Source organism: Canis lupus, chromosome 25 (assembly GCF_048164855.1).
Source record: "Canis lupus baileyi chromosome 25, mCanLup2.hap1, whole genome shotgun sequence".
NCBI lineage: Eukaryota > Metazoa > Chordata > Mammalia > Carnivora > Canidae > Canis > Canis lupus.
Window position 1 is genome coordinate 1040394 of NC_132862.1, and position 25464 is coordinate 1065857.

General features: G+C 45.9%; 1 protein-coding gene and 1 long non-coding RNA gene across 11 annotated transcripts in view; one reads left to right on the forward strand and one right to left on the reverse strand.

Annotated features, from left to right (window-relative positions):
* Nucleotides 1-17808, forward strand: part of CBX5 (chromobox 5) — a 37546-nt gene extending 19738 nt beyond the window's left edge. For all 8 annotated transcript variants that reach the window (XM_072797653.1, XM_072797646.1, XM_072797648.1 and 5 more), the window contains 3 exons: nucleotides 3556-3742; nucleotides 7374-7474; nucleotides 9429-17808. In XM_072797653.1, the coding sequence (XP_072653754.1) occupies nucleotides 3556-3742; nucleotides 7374-7474; nucleotides 9429-9579 (439 nt within the window). In that variant the 3' untranslated portion in view covers nucleotides 9580-17808. The remainder of the gene's footprint in view (nucleotides 1-3555; nucleotides 3743-7373; nucleotides 7475-9428) is intronic.
* LOC140616977 (uncharacterized) lies at nucleotides 244-12119 on the reverse strand. Of its 3 annotated transcripts, none has more exons than XR_012017268.1 (4): nucleotides 11988-12119; nucleotides 11501-11793; nucleotides 9054-9113; nucleotides 244-689 (listed from the first exon to the last, which is right to left on the reverse strand). It is a non-coding gene; the product is annotated as an uncharacterized lncRNA (long non-coding RNA). The 3 variants fall into 3 exon arrangements; XR_012017269.1 differs by having other exon boundaries at nucleotides 11501-11595; nucleotides 11988-12099; XR_012017270.1 differs by having other exon boundaries at nucleotides 11960-12099.
* Nucleotides 17809-25464: the final 7656 nt, after the last annotated feature.

The window sequence follows — 25464 nt, forward strand, 5'->3', positions numbered from 1 at the left end:
TTGATGTCCGGGTTGTGAGTTGGAGACCCACATTGGGTGGAGATTACTTAAAAACAAAATCTTTAAAAGCATAAACTTTTACTGTTAATATTCTTTTGCATATAACTAAGCTAAAATTGTATACATTTAAGCAGAAGTTGTTTATTCCATAGCCTATACCTCTCTAAAATGATCTTTGGATCTTACAAGTGACCTAGGATGAAGGACTCATCTTAATGAGAAACTTAAATCTGAGGCCACATTTTTTCCCCCTAGTATTTATTTTTTTAAGTTCAAATCTACAGCCGAGACAAAAGAAATTGAGTAAACACTGAGATACACACCACCTAGTTTCTGCAATCAACACTAAGATATTCTAGCTTTTTGTTTTTGTATTTGAAAACCTCAGAAACCCTTTTTTTAAAAGTCAGCTTTAAGAATGATACTGAGTATTGACTAGAATGTCTCTTAGGAAGTAACTGGCTTTATGCTGAAGTGCTAGAGGTGATTATTCTTTTTCCTTGGAGTAAATAGAACTAGACACATTGAAGCACAGAAGAGGTAATTTGAAAGGTGAAATCTGTGTAATCATTAGACATTTTGCCTCAATTTCTGATTAATTATCTTCCCAGGATGCCTGATAACAAAGAATGGATTTTCTAGAATCCTAGTGCAGTGGTAGAAACTGTTGTAGGCTTCTTGGAGTGGCTCTGCAATAGAAATATAATGCAAAGCATGTCTATAATTCTACATTTTTGTTGGCCACATTAAAGAAAAGTGAAATTAATTTTAATTTATCTAACACAGTATATCAAAGTGCTGTTTTAACATTAACCAATATAAAATTAAGATATCTTACTTTTTTTAATATCTTAAAAATCTCATGTATATTTTACATTTTATAGCACATCTCAGTTCATAGTAGTCACATTTCAAGTGTTCAGAAGCCACACAATATGTTAACATATTGAATATCACAGCTTTAAAGTATAGGACTTATTAAATGTAGTAAAAGGTTCAAGTGTTGATAGTACCTTTGGACAAAGGTCTGAATCAGGAGCCTTTGGAACATAAAGTTCTTTCATTACGGAAATCAACATTTCTCATTTGGAGCACTTTTGACATTTTAGATGGGATAGTCCATGCACTATAGGATGCTTAGCATCTCTAGCACACAGTGCTAAATATGGGTAGCACAGCAATCAGAATATGCCCTTTATATTCCAAAGAGGAATCGTATCACGGCATTCTTTAGAGATGAGAAATTACGAGTTTGAGAGACCTAGAAATAAGAATTTAAAATAACACCAAAAGGTTTTAAGGATGTTTATTGGGCCCATTGAATTACCATTGGAAGTTGTTGGTCATTTTGAAGGTACTTAGGACTATATCTGTATTTGAGTTACAGTAACTGGTAACTTACATTGATTAAAGAGGGAAAGAAAGTTTGGGGCAGATGAATTAAAAGCACTTGTCCTTACTTTCTCGGAAATGCCCGGGAATTCATTACAGACTGGAACAAATTTTGCCCCATTAGCATTGTCTGTAACTAAGTACCTGCTGATTGCTAGGCAGTGATCAGATTCTTCTACCTCATGTATTCTCTTTAATTCTCATAACAGCCTTTAGAGGTATTTTGAATGTACAGATGAGGAGGTTTAACAAAGCTATTTGCTGAAGATAGCATAACTGGTAAGTGCTGGCACAAGGATCTAGTATCAGATTACTTTGGCCCTAATTCCCAGGCTCTTTTAAAATTATACCATGCTATCTTTTGGGTAAAAATGGATTGATGTAAAAGCAGCCATACCAATATGGTAGGAAAAGAGATAATCCCATTATAGTACTGGCTTTCCTTATCATTTGAGACCCCGCCCTCCCAATGTCTGCTTGCTGCTTGCTTGCTTGTGTTTTACAGCGTTGGCAAGCCTCTTGCTTTTGGTGTCTTAATTTCTTCTGGGATAGTAAACTATATGGTTTATGGATTTGGGGGAAAGTTACTGTATGAGGTGGGTTTTTTTTTTTTTTTTTTTTTTGTCTTTTGCTGAAAGAAGAGCTATGAAGGCAAGCGTTTTCTAGTTTTAGCTCAGATTATTTCAGTATAAATTTTGTCTCATTCTCAAGCTCTTTTTGCAGAAAGTTTTAAATCTAGAGTAAATATCAGATTTTTCCATTCTACTTTTTATTTGAGTCAAGTTATTATGGTGTGTGTTCAAACCATGCCCATCTAAAGATACCTTGTTTAAAAAACAAAATTTTTAAAATGGATAGTGCATACATGAAATAATTTTTTCTCAAGTCTATGAAAGGATTGTAGAAACCATTTCTATGACATATTTTCAGATGTACTTTAATATAAATTAGTCCATTACCAAATAACCAAAAGAACTTTTGCCACTGGCTAGGACTGAAGAGCATCCCTGGTCTGATTTTTCCCATGTAGGTACATTTCATGCTTTGGTTGCATAAGTTTATGATGTAGTTGGTGGTTTGGTTTTCCAAACCCCGTGCCAGGAATAGACAACAACTTTGTGAATAATAACTGTTTTCCTCATAATAGGACTCCCTTGATCCAAGCTTAATTAGACTCGTTTATTCAGCCTGGGTTTTTTTAATTAATATGAAAACATATTTTGACTAGTAACAGTAGACTTGAATCCACAGCATTGAAGCCCCACTTCTGGGTCGTCTTTTTAACATTTTGCCTATATTCTAATGATTTAAGCCCTTACAACTACCTTTTTTCTTAATAATTACTTCCAATCCTCCAAAAATTTATTGACATTTTTTCAAAATATAAGTAACATGCTTAAGATAGTGAAAACTGGGAGTGCACAATTTATTATGTATTCTCTCCTCAGGATTTGCATAGATGATTATATGTATGAAATCACATTATTTTATAAAGCAGAATTCCTATTTTGAGTTTCAGAAAACTTGATTGAGGTGTAATTTACATACCATAAAATTCATTTGTTGAATTTTAGTAAATTCATTCAGTGAATTTTAGTAAATTCATAGAGTTGTCAACCATTATAATCCACATTCCAGTTTTAGAATATTTCCATAATTTCCCCAGATTCTCTTGAGCTCATCTGTATTTAATCCCAAACCCAACAAACCACTGGTCTGCTTTTTTCTCTAAATGTGTCTTTCTTACATTTCATATAAATGGAATCAGACAATATATGGTCTTTTGCATCTGGTTTTTAGCATGTTATTTTTGAGATTCTTTCATGTTGTGACATGTATTAATTAGTATTGTGCTCCCTTTTTTGCTGAATAGTATTCTCCTGTATAGATACACCACATTTATTCATCCATTCACAAGTTGATGGGCATTTGAATTGTTTTCTGTCTTTAGCTATTAAAATGCTGCTATAAGTACTTGTGTGCAAGTTTCTTTGTGGATATGTATTTTTTTCATTTCTCTTAGATAGATTCCTAAGATCAAATTTGTTCTCTCTTAAGTGTAAGGCTTATTTCTTTTTGCCTACTTGTCTTCTTTGAAAGAAAGCACTGGATTTTTCCCCCCTCATTCTTTTCCTCCCCCCCCCCCCCATTCTTTGTGCCCAGGGAGCACAATACTTGGGAACCCGAGAAAAATTTGGATTGTCCTGAGCTAATTTCTGAGTTTATGAAAAAGTATAAGAAGATGAAGGAGGGTGAAAATAACAAACCCAGGGAGAAATCAGAAAGTAACAAGAGGAAATCCAATTTCTCGAACAATGCTGATGATATCAAATCCAAAAAAAAGAGAGAGGTAAGCTTCTTTTCCCCTTTTTCCCACAAACATTTGTTTTGCCTCTTCCCCACCTCCCCAACCTCCTAAGCAATATCTTGGTGGTTTCTGTTCTAAGGGTGGCTTGCAAGGTAAATTGTTGAACAAAAGAGCTTCCAAGGAGGTACGTTGATTAACTGCAGCTCCCTCTCCTGGCTGATTGAGAAACATACTGTATATTCCACTGAATTGTAGTAGAGTGGCAAAATTAAATCCCTGTAAAACAGGTAACCACTTCCTGTCTTCTCCATAATAAATAGGCAAAGTTATCTTAGTGAGGGAGGGACTTGGTGAAGTTTTTAAGTGTAGAAAAGGGGCTTTAAAGTGTTTACTAATGGGACGCCTGGGTGGCTCAGCGGTTGAGCGTCTGCTTTTGGTCCAGGGCATGATCCTGGAATCCTGGGATCGAGTCCCACATTGGGCTCTCTGCAGGGAGCCTGCTTCTCCCTCTGCCTGTGTCTCTGCCTCTCTCTCTCTGTGTCTCATGAATAAATAAATACAATCTTTTTTAAATAAAAGTAAAAAATAAAATATTTACTAATTTTTTTTCTAATTTTTTTGTTTCAAAGATAGCACTTATTTTTAAACTTTAAAATTCTTTTTTAAATTGAAGTGAAATTCACATAGCATGCAATAAACCATTTCATTTTATTATTAAGGATTTATTTGAGAGAGAATGAGCACGTATGCATACATTGTTGGAGAAGGGCAGAGGGAGAAGGGAGAGAATCACAAGCAGACTCCGCTGAACAGGGAGCCTGACCTGGGGCTTGATCTCAAGACCCTGAGATCACAACCTGAGCTGAAACCAAGATGCTCAACTGACTGCGCCTAGACGCAATTAACCATTTTAAGGTGTACAGTTCAGTGGCATGTATATTCTCTTTTGAGTCTATTATTTCTACATACTCCAAATAATTTTCATCTTTTTTTTTTTTAGTTCAGTTTATTTTTTTTAAGATTTTATTTATTTATTCATGAGAGGCAGAAAGAGAGGCAGAGACATAGGCAGAGGGAGAAGCAGGCTCCCTACGGGGAACCTGATGTGGGACTTGATCCCTAGACCCAGGATCATGCCCTGAGCTGAAGGCAGATGCTCAACTGCTAAGCCACCCAGGCATCCCTATTGTTAAGTTTAAAACGTGTGTTTATGAAAGTTTGGTTTGATTTAGTTACTTTAATTCTTCTGATCTTTAGCTCTCAATCACTAGCATAAGCCCTGTTCCTGCTTCTCTTTTTTTCATGTGTATATTTTCCATCTGTACACACACACAGACACACATATTACCCACCCCCCCAGCTTCCAATCCTTTCATTTATTTCAAGGTTATGAAGCCTTTTGTGATGAAGGATGTATCATACCCTTAACATTTAATAAAATAAAAGCATAAGTCCACTTCAGAATTTTCTAGTGTCCCTACCATAAGCATCTCTATTTATCTTCATTCTACTTGATACCCATCTTTCTAGAACATTAGTTCTCAGCCCTAGCTGTACATTAGAATCGCTAGGGGTGGGTGAGGGGCTTAAAAAAAAAAAAAAAAAAAAAAGACCAAGTACCCAAGATACACCTCAGACTAGTTAAATTCAGACTTCTCTGGGTTGGACCCTAGACATCAGTATTTTAAAAGACTTACACAAGTGATAGAGAAAATGGGAGATCAGCTTTCCAAAAAGAATTGAAATAAGAGTGAAAGATTGGAGGCTAAAAGTGAAAGTGCACTCTAGGTTTGTGTCTATCTCTTTATTTGCTTCCCTGGTTAATTTTATTTTTTGCAACCATATTTTTAAAACTACTTTGTTTTGGTGAGGTATGTATATCATTATGATATACTGTACTGATAAGGAATTTGAGAATGCCTTCTCTTCTCTAAGGAGCTAAGACCTGGTTTGCTCTTTCTTTTTTATTAGTCCTTTGTATTCTGGCTTTTGTTGTTTGATTCATTTTCTAGCTAAGTAAAGAGACCAAAAAACAGCACAGCAGAAGACTTGGGACTAGCCATTTGTGACATACGTTGTGTATTTCCTCAACCTAGGGTTTCTCTCCTTTCAAAAAGGAGCAGTCTGGCTTAGACCTACTGGCCGGCATAGAGAGTTTCTTTCCTGGGCCAGGTTCTGATGCTGCTGACCTTGAAAACAACCCCCACACGTCCCTTGTAATGTTCATCTAGGGTCCCTGACAGCATTCTCAGCAGTGCTGGCGGCTGTCAGGTAGGCAGCCAGGAAGATAGGTGATTGTATGTTTTAAAGGTACAGGAGGGGATTGCGTTTCTTTCTTTAGACCACTGCAGAAGAAATTTGTTAGTCGGCATTATGCCTGATTTAAGATTACTGCCTGTGTGATGATTTTAGCATTTCCTCGCCTCGGCTCCTTTTCAGCAGCTTGAACATTTTTCTTCCCTTCCCTCTCTATGTGGCAAACTGTTTTCAGCCGCCAGCTATGATTTACAACTCAGTTTGTGTGCCAGCATTCCAGCTGTGAGCAGCTGTGTGCACATCTGGGAACCTCCTCCCCTTAAGCGCCCCCAAAAGAGGCAGTGTTTTTAAGTCAGTATCTCCCCTGATCCGTGCATGGAATTTCCTTCCCAGTGTTGGTTCTGGTATCTTTGGGGACCACCTGGATCCTGAATACTTTGTATCTCTCTCTCTCAAAAAAAAAGGGCAGAGTAAATGTCAGATCAAAGAGATTTTATTATGAAAATCGGACATCAGAGATCTAGTTCATTTGGGCAGTCTTTTTAAATCTTTTTTATGTTACCACTAGATAAGCTTGCATTATCTTCCATAATAAGGTTTTTAAAATTACCTGGTTTGTCTAAAATTTCACTGTTTTGCTCTCATCAGTGCCATCACACCTGAATAGGACTCTGTGCTCCTTGTCTTGATTGCATGATTGCATTTTGACCAAGTTTGAATAATCTAGAAAATTACTGGTTTGTTTTAAATCACTCTCCAGTTCTGTTTTCTAGTGCTAACAGCTCATGCATATCAGGAGGGGTTAGGCACAGACCAGGGCCTCTTCTCCAAGTGTGTGGGTATTGTGCAGTATGTGAGCTCTGAAAGAGATTTGCTATTTTATGGTACTGCCTTGAATCATTCTTATCTCTGTTCTTTCATAAATATAAACGACTGTGAAAAATATTAAAAATACTGGTCAGTGTTAAGGTAGACTAAATGTCTAAAAAAATTAAGATGGAGAAGCGGTACGTTTGAGTTTATAAAATGAAAAAGGGTTTAGTTCGGGTAAGCATGGACTTGTTTATCATCTCGGAAGCAACAATTGAGAAGTAGTCAATTCATAATATCAAGGAGATTAGATTAGAAGGTTAGATGAGTTCCTAGGTGATGCCTCCAGAATATCTTAAGGGATATGAAAGAGTTTTAGGGGCTGCTTGTAATCCTGTGAAAGTGTAGTAGAAGGACAACTGCATCTAACAAAAATACTTCTTGGCGTCATTGTCACTGGCTGGCCCAGTATTGTATTTCTTAAGTTCTAAGAATTCTTTGAATTTGTGACAAAAATGAACTTAGGTTGGGCTTTGTTGAGCTGTGAAACTTTTTTTTTTTTAACTCTTCTCCAGACTGTAACCTTTTCTTTATCTTCTATTTATAGCAGAGCAATGATATCGCTCGGGGCTTTGAGAGAGGACTGGAACCAGAAAAGATCATTGGGGCGACAGATTCCTGTGGTGATTTAATGTTCCTAATGAAATGGTGAGAGAGATTGGGCTTCACTGTATAGTTGTGTTTCTTTGCCAGTGGCTTGAATTTGTATAGAAGATAGGGAAGGAAGGCAGAGTATATCCCGACTAAGAATTTTGATTGTCAAGAATCTTTGGTTTATATCACCCATTAGTATTAATGGAAATTATGGTTGGGAGTGGATTTAAGACATTCTCAAGCCTTGGTATTAAGCCAAATTATTTTAGCCCAAATACCTAAGGTAGCTTTGAGGTAGGAAACGTATAGACATGACCTAACCATTTATTTACACAGTTCTGAATCATTTACCGTTAGACCATGAGCCTGTGGCCATGAGATAGGAGTTGAGTGAGGCTTTCTGGCATCACTAAGGATCAAAACAACTGAATAATGTCTAAAAGCGAAAAATCATCTCAACAGAGAGCATTTACTAATACTAGCCAAAGCGTAAATAAGCGTAAGTTATTTCATCCGGTGGAGGGAGTGTCTCTTAGAGGAAAGTGTAGTTACTTCCCCTCAATTTGGTTTCGTAAAGACAGGGTGATTTATGGTGTGGCCCTCACTACCTCTCTGTTTCCAGTGTTCTGGGCTTGTGATTTAAGTTTGGTTTCTAAAGAGAGGCTTCATGCTGCATTGCCACTGAGGAAGCTTATTTACCTTGAAGTTGTAGAATCAAAAGGTTTAATATTTTATCTGATCGAAATTTTGCTGGTAAATTACCCAGAAGCCTAGATTTGAAGAATCATTATACTCTGTCAGAAGTAAGGAACTGTATTGACTATTTTCCCCACTCAGCCATATGTGTTGCATATGATTTATAATCATACATTAACTAGCTTTTTTTTCCACCACAGTCCAAATTTGAGTGTCTGCTCTGAGCTGTGTGTTTTCCCCTCCTTTCCTCACCCATAATACTTTCTCCATTTGGAATGCTGGTTAAGGGACTTGCTAGATTTTTATTTATGTATGTATGTATGTATGTTTTATTTATTCACAAGAGACACAGGGAGAGGCAGAGACGCAGGCAGAGGGAGAAGCAGGCTCCATGCAGGGAGCCCGATGTGGGACTCGATCCCAGGACTCTGGGATCACTCCCTGGACTGAAGGCAGGCGCTAAACCACTGAGCCACCCAGGGCTAGAATTTTATTTATACACGTTGGTAGAGCTCTTGTAACTTGGACAATTGAAATTTGCAGCTAATTCCTACATTTCATTTTAGTGACTGGATTTTACATTCTCTTATTGTTCCTTATATAAGTACTATTACAGACTTAAATTTCTGTTTTCTTACTATTCTAGTCCATAGTTCTCACCAAAAGGATAGTGAGTGTTTAAAAGGCCACAAGATGAGAAAGGTTAACCCTTTCACTGAGATGATCCAGAAACTGTATTGATCATTCTGTGCATAATCAATAGGACTGAATGTAGATTTGATCATGTTCACTCAATACATATAAATCAAAATTATAGGAGCAAAATTTATATAACTTCATTTTCAGCCTTTTGATTAAGCCTGCTATGTTTTCCATCTAAGTTCTAGCTGAAGACTTCCGCTTCTGTCTGATGTAGCAGCAGTTAAATGATACTCACTGATAATTTATTTACTTGAATTTCTCCTTGAAAGTACGGAGCTGTTAGGGTTGTCCTCACCTTGAAATCGAGATGGAGAGGAAATCAAGTTGGTTAAATCCATATAATATAAACCTTGGTGTATTTATTTTTAATATTTTATTTATTCATGAAAGACACACAGAGGGAGAGGCAGAGACACAGGCAGAGGGAGAAGCAGGCTCCACGCAGGGAGCCTGATGTGGGACTCAATCCCCTGCCTCCAGGATCACGCCCTGGGCCGAAGGCAGGTGCTAAACCGCTCAGCCACCCAGGGATCCCCTAAGCCTTGGTTTAGATAGATTCTCTCTCGCTCTTACTTCCTCTCCTTCTAAGTCTCATATTTTCTCTCTCCAGGAAAGACACAGATGAAGCAGACCTGGTTCTTGCAAAAGAAGCTAATGTAAAATGTCCACAGATTGTGATAGCATTTTATGAAGAGAGACTGACATGGCATGCATATCCTGAGGATGCGGAAAACAAAGAGAAAGAAACAGCAAAGAGCTAAAGGAGGGGGTGGTCTCTGTCATTTCTCTTTGTATATAATACATTCACCTCCCTGCCTCCTCTTCCTTCTGCCCACCCCCTTCTATCCTAAACATATCCATAAAAAATGTGCTTATCACTGTGCTCCACAGGAGAAATGTTGGTATTGGTTCTCTTGTAACATAACTGATGGTCTGATTCATGATAAGTGTCTCTCTGTGAAGACCAGGCATTTACATACTGTGTGTAATTCCCACACTTTTTTCCTTTGCCCTGATCTCTTCCTTCTGCTCCCTTGTGACCTCAAGATGAGTTTTAACTTTTTAATCACCTTAGAGTCTTGATCTTTTCAGGGTTGGTTCCTTTTTAGATTGGGGGATTTTGTTGTAATGATGATGAATTTTGGTTTCTTGCTTTGGTTCTTAGAACATGTTGATGACCAGTTAGCTTTTGTTTTGAGATGTTGGGATGGAAAAGATGTTCCCATCTTTTAAAAAAGCCAATAGCAACTGCCTACCTGTTGGGGCTTTCCCAACCTCATTCAGCTCTACCCAGTAGAATACAGGGTTCCTGGTGTGGTCCTCTGGGCCACCCTCTGTTGTTTATCCCCACTCATCCTCCCAGAATAGCTCCATCCCTTGGAGGACTTGAAATTTTACACTCATATTTGTTAAGGCGCTCTTAGCCCCAGGACTTTTGGCCTTGTTTGTTAGCAATCCCTGATTCTGCTTCTGCAAGGTGGTATAGTCTGTCATAAAATGACAAGATTATGAACTGCGGAGATTTTTTAGCTATTTGTACATGAGGATGATGGGGTAGGATACAGTTGTCTTTATGATCACATATGGTATATATGAATTTTTTCTTTCCATCCCTCACATTTGGACTCTATATTTATGTAGGTGTGAGTGACTGCCTGGTGCTTGCTTGTGCCAAGGTGCTAGGCACCCTCCTGCCCTGCCAGCTTTTGTGGCCTCCCAAAGCATTCCTGGTACCAAAGAGGCTTCAGACCTGACCCTCACTTCTCAGTGGACCCAAGTTTCCCCTCCATGCCATTATTTTCAGTGGGGAATTCTTGGAGGGGAGCCCTTGGCCACAGTATCAATTTTAAGTATTCATAGCATTTATAGTCATAAATTTTCTGCTTTGTTGACGCCTGGATTTGCCACCAAGAGTCTCCAAAGTATTATTGCTCTTCCCTTTTTCCACCCTCAAACTCACAGTTGTATTTTATTTTTCAAAATACATTTTTGTGGAAGACTATCACCTCAGAGAGACAGGCCCTGGCATTAGCATGTTGACACAACCTTTTGTCCCTATTCAGAATATTTCCCTTTGGCTTTCTCCTGCTTTGCCATTGTATTGAGAGATCATTATCTGATCTTCTGTTTCCATCCGTGACCCCAAGAAATGCCCTACTTCTCTTTAGCCATTTCCTTTTAGTTGAGGGGGTGCTAGAGAATCAAGACTAAAAAGTAAGGAAATAGCAGGGTCATGAGCCTCTGTGTCCCGGTCCAAAGCTGAGGAATTAAGAATAAATGCTTGAAATAGCCTTAACTCTAGAGTTCACTAGCCACTTAGGTGGTTTTTGTTGTGCTTTTGATTTTTAAAACATATAGCTGTCTGGCCAGGAGCATTCAACTATTTCTAGATTATTCAGAGTAATCAGGAGAATGGATAGATTGCTCCAGTCCACAGATGAGCTGAATAATATGCAAATCATATACCCATTCATAGCATTTGTTACCATTGCTTTCCTGCTCAGCTGCTGATTGAATTCTGTGTGCTTGTATAAATTATGTCAAAAATTATACTGCACAGTTGAGAAGACAGCTGTTGCTGCAGTGACATGACAGACTGGAACAATGAAGCTTTTGGTTTAAGTCATCCAGGAAAATCCTTCTGAATGGTAATGTGATTGGGTGAGAACTCCTAACCCATACCTCAAGTGGGTAGGAGTTTTTATCTCTTTCTTTACTCTGGAAGAATTCAAGGCCTAGATAATTGACAGTTGATTAGTACTTAATCTGATGGGCATCTGAAAGAAAGAAAGGATGGTCAGGAAACGGATTTGTCATACAAGTAGCCAAGGATATAATTAGGGTAGACAAGAATAAGTCAGAAGTAGGCCAGAGCCCCTGAGGAGGGGATCTGGGCCTGTTGATTTGCAGGTGGAGAAAATGACAGCTTATCCATGGAGCCGGTGTGTGTCTCCCAGGAGCAGTGGGCCTATAAACTACAGTGAGACTATTTTTCAGACCAAAATCAACATGTGGACAAAGAACACAAAAGAATTAGTTTATGCTGAGATTGGTTCTGAGAAACCTGGGGCACGTGGTTGCCATGGTTATAGGTGATATATAAGACATTTATCAAAATCTGATTTTTAACAAAGGAATTACCATCTACTACTCATCAGCTGTTTAATACCTTACTCTTCACTCCATCTTTTCTGTTCACAGTATTGAATCATGGTCTTGTACTGAATGCTGCCAGAACAATTGTTGTTTTCTCCCTGCCTACCCACATTCTATAGGAATTCCTACATTCTATAGGAATGTAGGGAGCCAGAGGCCAGAATTCTGACTTGAGCCCTCAGCAAAAGGAAACCACATACTGGCCTGTGCCTCTGGCATTTGTTAGTGCTGAGTAGCTATCCTGGCCCTTGCAGAATTGCAGCCTCAGAAGGAAACCTATTTTCATGGGGCTTTCTCCTCAGAAGAGTTAGTAGCCCTGGGCTAAATAAGCACTCCTAAACATCTAGGTCTCCGGTGCTCAAGCATGCTTTTTTCCCTGTTTTTACTTAGTCTTCTTTCAAAACATCTTTCTAATGCTGAATTTCTTTTAGTAATCCCCATTCAAGGATCTCACTTTCCACCGTAGGTAACAGTAGGTAACAGAGCCCTGCCCGGCAAAGTTGACCAAGGTCAGTGTAGCTGCTTTTCTGAGCTCTGCACTGGGCCAAAGCCCTCATGTTAGGATTAGCTGTTAGGAACATCAGCCTTGATGGAAGCACCTGTTTTTAACCTGGAGAGAGCCATATCATTTTTCCTCCCACAGTCCGGTTTTGGTCTGTTCAAGGAAGCGCTTGGGCCTCTGGTGTTCCTTAATATGAATCTAGGCGGTCCTTGGCTGTCCCCCAGCCATGGCCGTGTACTGCTTTTTGTTGTTGATGAAAGGTTAGTCCTGTTTCCGTAGCTAGGGCAGTTAGGTTCTTCTTAACTCTCTTTGTTCCTGTTCTGTAGCTGTCCTGCAGTCCATTATCCTTCTGTTCAGGTCAGAGCCTAGGGCTTTTGGGAAGGTGCTTGGGATTTTCATCTTGTGATTTTGTTGGATCTGTGTTTGGTCCAGCTCACCTAAGGTACAGTAAGGGGTCAGAGGGATCTATCTTGTGTCTGGGCTGGGGAGCAGTTGTCTTTGCCCTCAGGATTTGAGTTTGAGGACCTAAAATAAAATACTGCTTTCCAATGACATGAGAACCACAAGCATGGTTAAGTCATTAGATTAGAAATGTGGAAGTTATTCCTCACAAATGAGGTCAAAGGAAAAGCTCATTTTGCATCCATACTTCTATCCTTTTGGTTTTTGGATTAAAAGTTATAGTGTGGAAGTCTGTACCTTTGTAATCAGACTGCCAAGCAAGCCTACCTGTGGCAAGGTGGAAAGAGGAATGGTTTGGATCCAGTGTATTCTAGTTTCATGCTGGCTTTATCACTAATCATAAAAGTTATATTTTCAAAAACAGATGTCACCAGCCTTGCACCCAGGGGTACATGATATGCTCAGAATTCAGTGTTCTCATCCAATTAATAGTAGTGGATTTATATTGAGCTGTGCATGTTCCAACCATACTAGTGTGCAGCAGCACTCATTTTATTCCACAAGCATTTTTTTTGGCCTTAGGGGTACACGGTTCAAGAAGATACACTCTTCTGATTTCAAAGAACTTTCATACTGTTGTGGGATGAACTGAGTGTTAATAGTGCAATGTAATAAGTGCTACAAATAGGTACACATTTTTGATTTGGGGACAGTAGGTGGGTGATGGTTCATAGGGGGATAGACCTGTGACCTTGGATGAACTTAGCTAACTGGCCATAGGTGGACTACAACGAGGGCTTGTTTTATTCCAGAAAATAAGGATAGCTGAAGGTTGGTTAGCCTTGCTGTTGCTGAGAGAGAAAACAACAGGTGAGTGTGGATTGAGAAGCCCCTCGTGTTGATCCCTGTTTTGGGCTCTTTGCCAAAGTACTTATGGTCTAGTTAATCCTTGCTTGTGGAATGTATTATCTATGTTGCAGACCCACCTTTGTGTTGTTACATTACTATGGGTTCTGTGACGTTTATTCCTCACGGACATTTTATCAGAGTCGCTCACACCTTTTTCAGTTTCTCATCACTTTTGGAAGAATTATCGTGAGGTTGGCTTTAAGTTTAAAACAAGGACATACTTTTCAATGACGAGCGGTTTACTAAAAAGAAGGCGTCGGGCACACCTGTTAACACATGAGTGTCTACTGTGTGCAGTGTAGTTTTATTCAACACTGCAGCATGGTGATTTCTAAGGAGACGTGTCAGTTATGTGGAAACCTCTCTAGGAAGCGCACATACCTGGAGTTGCAGATTTAATCAATCTAAGGAAGTCTAGGGTGAGGCCTTAGCCCTGCTAAGTAAGAAACGGTCTAAGAAATGTCTTAATTCTGAACTGTGTAACTACAAGAAAAAGGTACTTTTCTCTGTCTGGATCATTGAGAGTTGACTAACTTCGGAAGTCAGAATTCCCAGGAATGAGTAAGTGTTCTGGAAAATTGAAATGTGAAGGTTCTTTGGATAGCTTCATAAAAATAATTCTAATTTCTTTGTGCTTGCGCTGGATTTCTTGAATTTTAAACTACCTCATCTTGTCTTTTTAGAAGTTACTTCGGCTTGTCATTGCCACTCTCACATCATGCTTGACTTTGATTGTTTTCTAACATGGAATTTTTTTCTATGCCTTGACAGCATGTTCTCTTCTCATCCTGATCCTCATCATCTCATATTGTTCTTCCGTCAGAGAACTGTTTTAAAATAGTTAGAAATCTTGGCTTACGGGAAGTGGTCCTCCAATGCTATTTGTCTCTGGGATCAGTAGGAAAGAGTTAAAACAAGGTGGTGAGGGCAGGGGACAGAACCTGCACTGGAGGCAGCTGAGGAGGGAAGAGCCATTAATTAAGACAATTTCCAAGTCAACTGATTGTGATCATTAATGTCACAATAGATCAAAACCTAATTATCACAGCCTAGGTAAGAGCCATCAGTATTAATCGGAAAATCTAATAGGAAACTATTATCAAGAAATTAGGCTAAATTGAATGCAGTGAACTTTTTATCTTGCCATTCTGTTTGTGTGTGTGAGAGCGGGCGAGCGATGTCCCTTGGCATTGGCAGGTGTGACCCTCATAGTTGATCCTAGGTGCCGGTGGCCAGTTCATCACAGTTTTTGAGGAATTCCAAACAGACTAAACTGTCATTTTAATGTCTTGAACATTATCATCACCTGGGCTTGTCCAGTGTGATCAGCAATCAATGGAAAAAGGTTAATATTTAGGTCTTGGTGATGGTTGGTCCTTCCTGGAATGAGAGCATCCCTGGTGGACATTATACCGTGTGTATTGGTAGATCATTCTTTGAGCTTCTGATGTATGGAGAGTCCTGCTGCTCTGGCTATTGCAAGGGGGTGCAGAGGGAAAAGAGGGGCATTCTGCCTGGAGAGTCTTCAAGGAGACCCAAGAAGATAGAGTTCAGTCATGTCACAGCACTTTTAAAGTCTGTGTTTTACAGTTTCTAGTAGCTTTAGAATTTGATTCTAAACTAGGGCTGACTGTGGTTTTAGTTTTTTTCCTCTAGTTTTAGGATAAGGGTCATAATGATTACCACCAGAATCCAGTTGTAAGTCCAGAGAGGGGGGAAGGTTTTCTTTCTTTCAAGCTTTCATCAAAGAGTTACGCTCCTGTCAGGGTATTATTGAATATTACAAGAGTCTTACAGCTAGTCCTAGAGAACACTTCATTCCCCTCTCTGAATGGAAAACGAGGGGTCACCATTTATATCCTTAATCTCGAGAGCCATTCATGAGGATCCTGGCAACTCCTGAAGTTAGACTGGTGCAGAATGGTTGGAAAGATGCTGCCTTGTGGGCATTGAGGGGAGGGATGAGCGGCAGCAGGAGGGGGCTGCGTCCTGCCACCTGGCCTGGCTTAGCCTGGGGAGAGTGCCTCCCATTGGTGTCACTGCTGCTGCTAGGCCTGCGCCCCCTCCCCCGGCCTTGCGACTCAGGACACCACCGAGACTGGCCCTGGGGATAGGGTTCTTGCATTCTTGTTCGAATGAGGTCTTTTTCTTGGGTTTTAGGATTTAGGGATAGGGGTTACTCAGTATAGAACTTTCACCTCTTTAAGAGAAAGTGTGTATTTCTTTACAAAAGAATCATGCCCTTAATGCTTAAAATGTAATTTTATTTGCAAAACATCACTAACACATGACTTTCAGAAGCAGTTTGTGTCTCCAAGGTTCATTGCATTATGCCCGATAAACAATAGGCCCTCTGTTAATAGTTGTGGGTTGGCTAAATTCATCTAGTTTGCAGAGTGAAGTGTACCTGCTGACTTCCTTTTGCAAGCAAATGCGCTCTTAAGAGGTAAGGTGCCCTAGGGAGTGAAACAAGATGTGAGTGGATGCTGACTGTGTGTGCCAACCTCCTCAACTGGTTCATAATTGCTGACCTTGGGCAAGTCACTCCTTTCAATGCCTCAGTTCCCCATCTGTCAAATGGGGTTAATGATACTGACCTACCTCACAGGGGTGTTGTGAGGCATTGCAAATCAAAGTTGGTAGAACACTTTAGGGTCCTCGATGGAGGATGCCTTGAGCCGAAGTCTAAAGTCTAGGCCTGACATAGGCTTCAGTCCTCACTGAGCTGTCCCAAGGTTGGAACTACTAGTGACCTCGGCAAGTTCTCTGCCCCCCACCCCTCCTCAAAGCTGCTAGTTCAGATGTTGACAGTGTTTTTGTGAATGTTGGAGTCTTAATAGTCCAGACGTAGGATGTTATGGGGGGAAGGCACTTAGTATTTTCTATGTCTTGCATCCACAAAGAGAGGCTGTCTCAGACCCAGGAGCATTGGATTAGGGAACTATGAGGCAGGGATGCTACTGCTTGTTTCTCTCTGCAGGTTGGGAATTAAGGTCCCATTCCCCAAGGGATTGGGACAGACTCCAGCTGTCTCGGGAGCAAAGTGAACACAGTGGGCTTAATTTATATCCTTGCTTTTATCGCGCGCCCCCCCCAACTGAGTCACCGCACCCCCTCTTGCCTCCCTACAGGAACCAGCTGGTTCAATAAACATAACCACTTTCCCCGTCCCCTACAAAAAAAAGAGCCATCTTGGGAAAAAAAAATTTTTTTAGAGATATGTTTAACACTCTTCAAGCTTCATCTGACTTTACTGTACTCATTTGTCATCTTTTTCTGTGTCCACAGTCTGAACCTGACTTTGACCTGTTTTCCCTCCAGTTTGGGAAAACTTTGGACACGATTTCTATTTGCCCAGATGTGGGCTTAGCCAGCTCCTCTTCCCAACAGGGCTCTTTGTCCTTTCCCTCTCCTTGGCCCTAGACGTGTAACCCATGGAAAAGCACAAGGTTCTGGCCCCTTGCTGTGGTCACATTCCGGTTCTCCGTGCTTTGTGGACTTTGCTCTATTCACCCAGCTCGGGCAGCGCCAGGTGGTCCTGTGGAGTTGTGGGGGATGGAGAGAGCAGTCTGCCTCCTGCCAGGTAGCCAGGAGTTGACTCACCCGTGGCCCGGCAGCTCTGCCGCCCTGTCCCACAGGATGGGACGTGAAGGACTCAAGAGGCTGGGCTCTCCACACTGTCTCATCCTGTGTAGGAAAACACATCACACTTGGTAGCCAGATTTCTAAGTGGAAAAATGGGAAATTGAATTCTCTATGGACCTTTTGGTTTGTGGGGGAGTTTTGGTTGTGTTTCTTGGTTTTAGTTCAGCCAAACATGTCGGCTTTTCATTTTTTTATTTTTTTAGGATAAGTGATATATATATGTTCGCCTTTTAAATGTAAACGTTTAAAAGTAGGCAATTTATGTGTTTCCACAACTGACATTGATGCAGACCTCATTCTCTCCCCCTCTTCCACCCTCCTCTTTTCCCTCTTTTCATACTCTTGTATTGGTTCTAATAAATGGTTGCTTTTCAAATATGGATCCTGAGTGGTGGTTTGAAGATCTGGGTCTGACACTCTTCCTTAATTTGGTCCCTGGAATGTCAGCCAGTTGTCACACATGCCTTTCTGAAAGAAAAGAGCAGCGAGCCTTCCAGAACAAGGGCTTTTTTTCTAACAGTTGCTGGTCTCTGATTTGCCACGGGGTGGCGCAGGCCTAGGGAATAAGACCCCACGTATCCTGTTCCCTACTCCATTCCCTTAACCTGTTCAGACTGTGCCTTCCTGGTCTCTGCACTCCTCTCTGCTGCCAGTGGCTCAGAGAATAAATATTAGCCTTCAGCAACCCAGGGACCCAGAAGAGTCAGCCCCTGGTTATTAGAATTTGCAGAAAACCACATTGACAATCTAAATCAGGCTTAAAAATCCCAATATATGTGGGCTTGCAAATACGGCTTTTTTATTATCTTTAACAATTTGCTTCACAAATACCAGAGAAACCATGTCTTGGACGACCTGATGATTGTGGGTCAGGAACATGGTGTGTCTCGGGGTTGCGGGGGGAGCAATTGGAAGCTGGATGAGGAGGGAAACGTGTAAATTTATTAATTAATTAAAAAGCCTGGTGCAGTTTTGAATCTAGTGGAGACAGAAACTCAGAGAAGAGCAGCGAGGAAGGCAGAGGCGCCGAGAGCCCAGACCTCCTCCCGCGGATCGATAACACCCCGAAGGCCGAGCCCTCTTTTCCACATCTCTTATCTGCAATTCTCCCTTCTTCTTTTCCCTTCTTGCTGCTGAGTTATAGGGTCTCCCCAGCCTAATCTCGTAAAGTCTTATGAAGACATCTGTAGGTTGGCTGGTTTAATGGTCCATGACCCCATAAACATGGGACAGGAGAGCCATTTGGTCCACTTCAGAGCCAGCCCCTTCTGGACATTATTTATTTCCCCCGCTGAAGCCTGGGACCGCTTGCCCCTTCCTTCCCTTCCCCGGTTCTCACCCTCACGCCACCTCGTCTCCGCCTCGGGCCTGCGCAAGGCCAGGCGCCGGGGTTTGACCCCCGCACTGCCGCCCCTGAACGACGGTGCCGTGGGTTTTGTTGCCCTCCGGTGTGTCGGGGGCTCGCGTGCATGGCCCTCGTCAGATGAGCTCATCGCCGCTCCCGAGCCCTCTCCCGGCGATGCTGCCTCTGCTGCGCGTCCGAGCCGGGCTGTTGCCTCCCCTTTTGTCTCCGCCTAAGGGCCTCGGAGCTGCAGAGGAGCTGGTGCCATCAGTGCAGCATGGACAGCCTGGGGGAAGCGGGGGGGCCCGGTGTGGGGGTTCGGTGGCTTGCCGGCAAGCAGCCTGCACCTGGGGGGAAGCAGGAGCCCTGGTGTTGAGGGCTGCTGCCCGCGGGCGTGTGCAGAGGGGGGCCCAGGACACCCCAAGCTGCCCCAAGCCTGAGGGCGACCGTCGAGGAGCGTGGGGCAGAGCTGGGGTCCTCTGCTACTCTGCGGGGTTGGGGGAGGTGAAGCCGGTGAGAACCTCGCGGAGCCTCCCGCTTCCCGCTCAAGGTTGGGGCGGCTGAGGGCGGCTGAGGGCGCGCGGGGAAGGGCCTGGCCCTGGGCTCCTCGGCCTTTGTTTCCTCTGCCTCCTGCCTCCTGCCTCCCCCACCCCCTCTGCAGCTGGAACATCTTGCTTTCCAGGTGCCAGCTCCCTCCTCTCTCAGCTTCTGTCTTTATTTGTGTGTCTGTATTTTTTATGGTTTCTCCCCTTTGTCTACTATATCGTTTTTTTTTCTCTTTCTTTGTCTTTTTTCTTCTCATTTCTGGTCCCTCCACCCCATGTTCTCTCCACCCCCTTTAAATTTCATAAGCAGCCTCAATTTGGACATTTAATTTCAACCCCATCAAATTATTATCTTTCTTGCAACAACCTGGGACTCTTTACGAGCTCTTTCTACCCCATGCCACCTCTGGAAACAGGTGCGTCTCTTTCTGTGTGTAGCGTGATGCTCCCTCCCAGATGGGGAGAGGCGATGCCTCCTGCCTTTTCTCAGCAAAGCCTTGTGTGATCATTTGGTTGTGAGCCAGGGAGAGAGGAAGAGAGGCTGAGAATTGTGCTGGCTGATAAATCTGGGGGCTGCTGAGATAAAAGGCTTGGGGTTATCATTGCACCCCTCCTTTCTTCCCCCTTCCTGGGGCTGCTGTCTTCTGGGAAGGAGCTGGCGGTGAGCTGGGGGATGGGCCCCAGCTGCCGCGGCTGCAGCGAGGAAATTCTGCGGCTGTGTCTGCAGAGGGCGGGGGTGCAGGTGAGCTCTGCAGCGCGGGGGGAGGGCGGTGAACTGAAGCCCTGGCCTGCGCTGCGGAAGCGCTGGACGCCCGCGCCTTCCTGCAGTTCCCGCAGCGCGGTGCCTCCCTACGGCCTGGGCGGCCTGGGCGGCCTGGGCGGCCTGGGCCCATTCCCCGCGCCCGCGAGCCCTCTGCTGCCTCGAGGTCAACTCCCGGGACGGGCCTGACTCTGCCCCTCTGCCGCGCACCCCACTCATCCGGTCCCCCCAGCGCCTCTAGTTGAGTCTATGTGCTCGAGGAGCTGGGAGGTGGAGGGACCGAGCCGCGGGGATGCTCCCAGCAGAGGGCAAGGCCGGCCTACCTGCTGCTGGCAGGTGCTGCCCAGGACGGGGGAATCTCTTCCGCTTTGAGACCCAGACACAGAGGATGCTCCCTCTTTCCATCTTTTCTCTGCCCCTTCCTGCCTCTTTTTCTCCTGTTGGTGTCCTTTCTCAGTCCCTTTTCCCCTTATTTTCTCTCCCCATTTTTATGTCCATGTTTCTAGGAGTAGGCAGCTAATAAGAGGGCTCATGGGAAGGAATGGAGAGGGAAAGGAGAGTACAGGTGTTTTTTCCCTCCTTCCCTTTCCGTTCTTGGGGGTGGGAGCGTCTCTCCACCCTGGCCCTCCAGATCGGTCTCAGCAGTGATGTCTACAACAGGGAGGGACTCCTGAACGGGGGCCCAAAAAAACAGCTTCTGTTTTCAATTGGGTTCTTCGTGATTTTGTCTATCAGAGAGAGCCTTGTCGTCCCCACAAAAGCAGAGTCAGTTCTCCGTGGTATTTTTCTGGTAAAAATAATTAAGATGATCCCGTTGGATAATCTCATAACCCTCCTTGAGGCGATTGGAGTCTGGGGTGTTACTGTCCAGCTAAACCAATTGCATCCTTATTTCTGTCCGAATTTGTTGCTCCCTTTCAGCATAGGAAGAAAAACTCCTTTCTTGGGCGTGGGCGGTGGGGGGGGGTCTCTTGTTGCCCCATTCATCCACCAAAGGGATCGCGAGGCAGGCAGGAACCATTTCCCGGTTTTCCCTCCTCCGCCCCTGAAGGGCAGGCCCAGCCTGCTGATGGAGGGAGGCGAGGAGCGGGCTCGGGTGTATTATCCCCACCTTGCTTTTCTCTCTCAAAGCAGAGAAGAGGGTTTCCAGTTTGGGTTAAGGCGCGGGGTCAGGTGTGGCTGGGGAGGACAGTTGGAGAGAGGACGTGGAAGGAGGAGGTACGAGGTCGACCCTGAGAAACCAGGAGAATGGAGTGAAATGAGGAAGGGTGGGAGATGAGAGGCTTGGACAACCAGATGCTGCGCGGGGCACGTGTGTACGCGAGCCCAGACGCAGGGCCTGCGGAGGCTCACCCCGACGCAGACGGCTGCCCTGCACCTCTGAAGAGCTCTGGGCCATGAATCAACTTAGCATTTACCCTCATGTGTTCTGAGTTAGGATAGTCTCTGCTCTGAACTGGATGAGCGCCCTGAAACTCCAAAATATATTTCTGATGACTTCACGGGGCCCTCTGCGGCCTCCTGAACGGCTTAGATTTCTCCCCTGGCGTTGGGGGGGTGGGTGAAGGGCCTGGAATCCTCCTGTTTTCTCTCCTCGGTCCCCAGCCCTGCCTCAGGTGGTCTCAGTGAGCGCACGAGGAGGATGAGGAGGACGTGCAGGGGAGGGCAGCCGGGGGGGCTGGCTGTTGCTGTCACCACAGAGGAGGCGGGACAAGCAGCTCCCTTTCCTCCCGAAGAAATGGCAGGTCTGTGTGCAGGTGAGAATTTGAAAGTGACCCTCGATAGACATTTGTGCTCGTATGGATTAAACCCGCTGAGTCCATGTTGAGCCTGATGGAGGAGAAGCGGCGGCCCAGGTAACCAGGGCAGCGGAGAATCCTCCCATCACTTAGGAGTGGCACTGAAGGGGGCTTTGCCTGGCACGCGGGCCCCGGCAGGTGCTCCGAGCTTCTCCGGGCTGAGAGGAAGAGGTCGCTAATCGAGGCAAACCAAAGCTGCCCTCGGCTCTCACCGGGGCAGCCGCGCGGGCCGAAGCAGACCGTGCAGGCCCTGTGTGCGGGTGGGGAGGCAGGGAGGCCGGGGACGCCTCGGGGCGCCTGCTGCTGGGAGGCCGGGAGCTCGCTGCCAGTCCTCGGGGCAGAGACGGCAGGGCAGCGCGCCCTTGGGAAGCCAGAGACGCTCAAAAAGATTTTATTTATTTATGCATGAGTCACACACAGATAGAAAGAGGCAGAGACACAGGCGGAGGGAGAAGCAGGCTCCACGCAGTAGCCCGACGTGGGACTCGATCCCAGGTCTCCAGGATCAGGCCCTGGGCCGAAGGCGGTGCTAAACCGCTGAGCCACCCGGGCTGCCCCCATTTTGTATTTTTTAAAAAGATTTTATTTGTTTTGAGAGAGAGAGAGAGAGAGCAGGAGGGGCAGAGGAAGAGGGAGAAGCAGGCTTGCTGCTGAGCAGGGAGCCCGAGGTGGGGTCCATCCCAGGACGCTGAGATCATGACCCCAGCCCAAGGCAGACACCCAGGCGCCCCCCATTTTGTATTTTTTTCCACTTAACATCATGAAGTAGTCCCATAGCATGTATATTTGTAACAGTCACTGTTTAAAATGATCGTGAAGGGCAGCCCGGGTGGCTCAGCGGTTGAGCGCCTGCCTTCGGCCCAGGGCGTGACCTTGGGGTCCCAGGATCGAGTCCCGCATTGGGCTCCCTGCATGGAGCCTGCTTCTCCCTCTGCCTGTGTCTCTGCCTCTCTCTGTGTCTCATGAGTAAATAAAATCTTTAAAAAATAAAATAAATAAAATAAAATAAATAAAATAATAAAATAAAATAAAATAAAATAAAATAAAATAAAATAAAATAAATAAAATGATGGTGCAGGCCCGAGGTGTGGGCTCTAGCAGGGCCCAGGGCCCCCGAGGCCCCCTTCTGCCCGCAGGGGAGTCCAAGGCTCCCCTTCCCACTTCTGGCTCTCACTGCGCCGCGCCCTCCCGCTGCAGCTCATCCGCTCTCCTCGGGGCCGCTGCTGCCTGTGCTAAGGCTCGTGACCCCCCATCTGCGTCTGCACCTCCGCTGTTTCTTCGTCTCCCCGTATCCACTGGCCTGTCGCCGCCTCCGGAGGCTCCTGGAGAGTTCTCCAAGCCCAGAGCTTTAGCGATGGTACTTCCCGTCCTGCCGCCTTCCGGAGCTCGTGGTCTAAGACACCTTCACCTTGGTACTGGGGGGCGGCGGTCATTACAGGGCAGCCTGGGGGAGGTCAGCGGGTGGGCATCTGCCTTGGGCCCAGGGCGTGACCCCGGGATCGAGTCCCACGTTGGGCTCCTGCATGGAGCCTGCTTCTCCCTCTGCCTGGGTCTCTGTCTCTCTCTGTGTATCTCTCATGAATAAATAAATAAAATCTTTAAAAAAAAAAAAAAGGATGTGAACATAATTTAAAGAATGATATGACATCCAGGGAGACTAGATTTGTCTTCGTCGTCACCAACAGGGGTGAAGCTCACCGAGAACACCAACAGCGGTTGGCGAGACCTTCGCTGCCCAGGCTCTCTGGCCACCTCTGGCCCCAGCCCCACAGGCCTTCCGCCTGCACCCCTGCCCTGGTCCAATACCCTTATCGCCCAGGGTGTCCCCCCAGTGGAGTTTATGCATCACGTCCCTTGAAGCACCAGAAGGCTCCTTCCGAGTTTGGGATCTCCAAAAAAGTGGTTCACAAATCACTCGGGCTCGGGTGGGGGAACACAGAGGCCGCAGTGGGGGAATTGGAGGAAGGTGATGGAGAGCTCCCGGAGGAGAGCGGAGGAAAGAACTGGAGGCGGACAAAGGATAGGATTTCTGGAGGGTCAGGAAGAAGAAACTGAGGAAGAAAGTGGAAAGGGTGGGGCGCATAAAGGGAGAGGAAAAGGAAAGAGGAAACGGAGAAGACAGGTGAGCTGGGGGGGAGGCCACTGCGTAAAGGAGGGGTGCCCTGGTTGTGCCGGGGCCCCCTGGACAGCACCCCACCACCCAAAACGGTGATAGGAGGCTTAGCAGGGACAGTTGCAGCAAATGCTCCCACGTAAAGGAGTGGAGGGGGGCGGGGGGCACAACCGCTGTGGCGCAGGGCTGCAGCCTCTAAGCTGCCGGGGCTGGGGGGTGCGCTGCTACCCTATGCGGCCCCCATGTTGGGGGGCTGACGCTGCATCCATACTGTGCCCCCGAGGGGATACGGTCAGCGTCAGGAGCGAAGGGCCATCCTGGCTCCAGCTCGGTCGGGGTCTCGGGCTCCTGGGGTCCAGCCCCGAGCTGCGCTCTGCTGTGCCCCGAGAGGCGTTTGCTCGCCCCTCTCCCTCTGCTCCTCCCCTGCTCACTCTCGCTCTAGAATGAAAAATAATAATAATAATAAAAAAGAGAAGGCAGGCTCTGGTCCGCAGGGTCCGAGGGCCATGTTGGGCCAGGCCCGGCCGGCAGAGCTTCCGCAAGCACCCGGCGCACCCCTCCTCCCCAGCTCGGGGTGCGTCCCTGGCCATGTGCCCAGGAGACAGGCGACCACCGGCGGCAGAGCAGGCCTGGCACCCGGGCCCCCAGTGTCCCCTCTCCACCCTCCCCCCAGTGCTGGGGTGCTGCTTGGGGCGGCCCGCTTGGGTCCAGGGCAGGCGGGCCAACTGAGGCCCCGGGAGGCACCGCGCCCTGGCGGGAGGGGGTGGGGGCGCTGGGGACCCCGACCCGCTCAGGTTCCAGGATGGCCGAGGCCGCCTGCCTCCAGCTGCTGGCAGCTGGGATTTGGGGTTCTGTGCTGCCCCCTGGTAGCCGCTCAGGGAAGAGCGGGGCCTCGGCTGGGCCCCCACGCGGGGAGGAGCAGCCTGTGGGAGGCGGCTGGCTCTGTCCTTCCCGCTCCGCTCCTCGCGTGGGTCATTGGGGAGGTGCTGTCCCCGGGGACGGGTGCTGGAGCTGCAGTGGCCGGGCGGGTGTCCCCGAGCTCCCCAGCCCCTGGGAAGGCCCTGCGGGCGCTAGTGTCCACCTCCGTCCCTGAGGAAGCCACTGTCCAAGGGTGCGGGCTCTAGAGTTTGGCCCCAAGCCTCTGGGGCCCGGTGCCCTCTGGGTGCCCTCTGGGTGCCCTCTGCCGCAGCCCCACAGGGCCGGCCTGCCGCCCTAGGAGTGCTGGAAGCAGGGGCCACCCGCGCGTGGGCTCACACCTGCACCGTCCTACCATGTCGCCCTGGTCGCTGTGCCGCCCCCATGAGCCTCACCGCCTGTCACCCAGGGTTTCCAAGCATCTCCCAGGCACCAGGCTCTGCGTTTGGGACCTGGAAACAGCGGGGAGCCCCACGGTCCTGTCCTAGCCCCCCCCGGGGGTGCAGTGCCCAGACGCCTGCAGGTAGACGTCAGGGGTCCCGCGGCTGACGGCCTCAG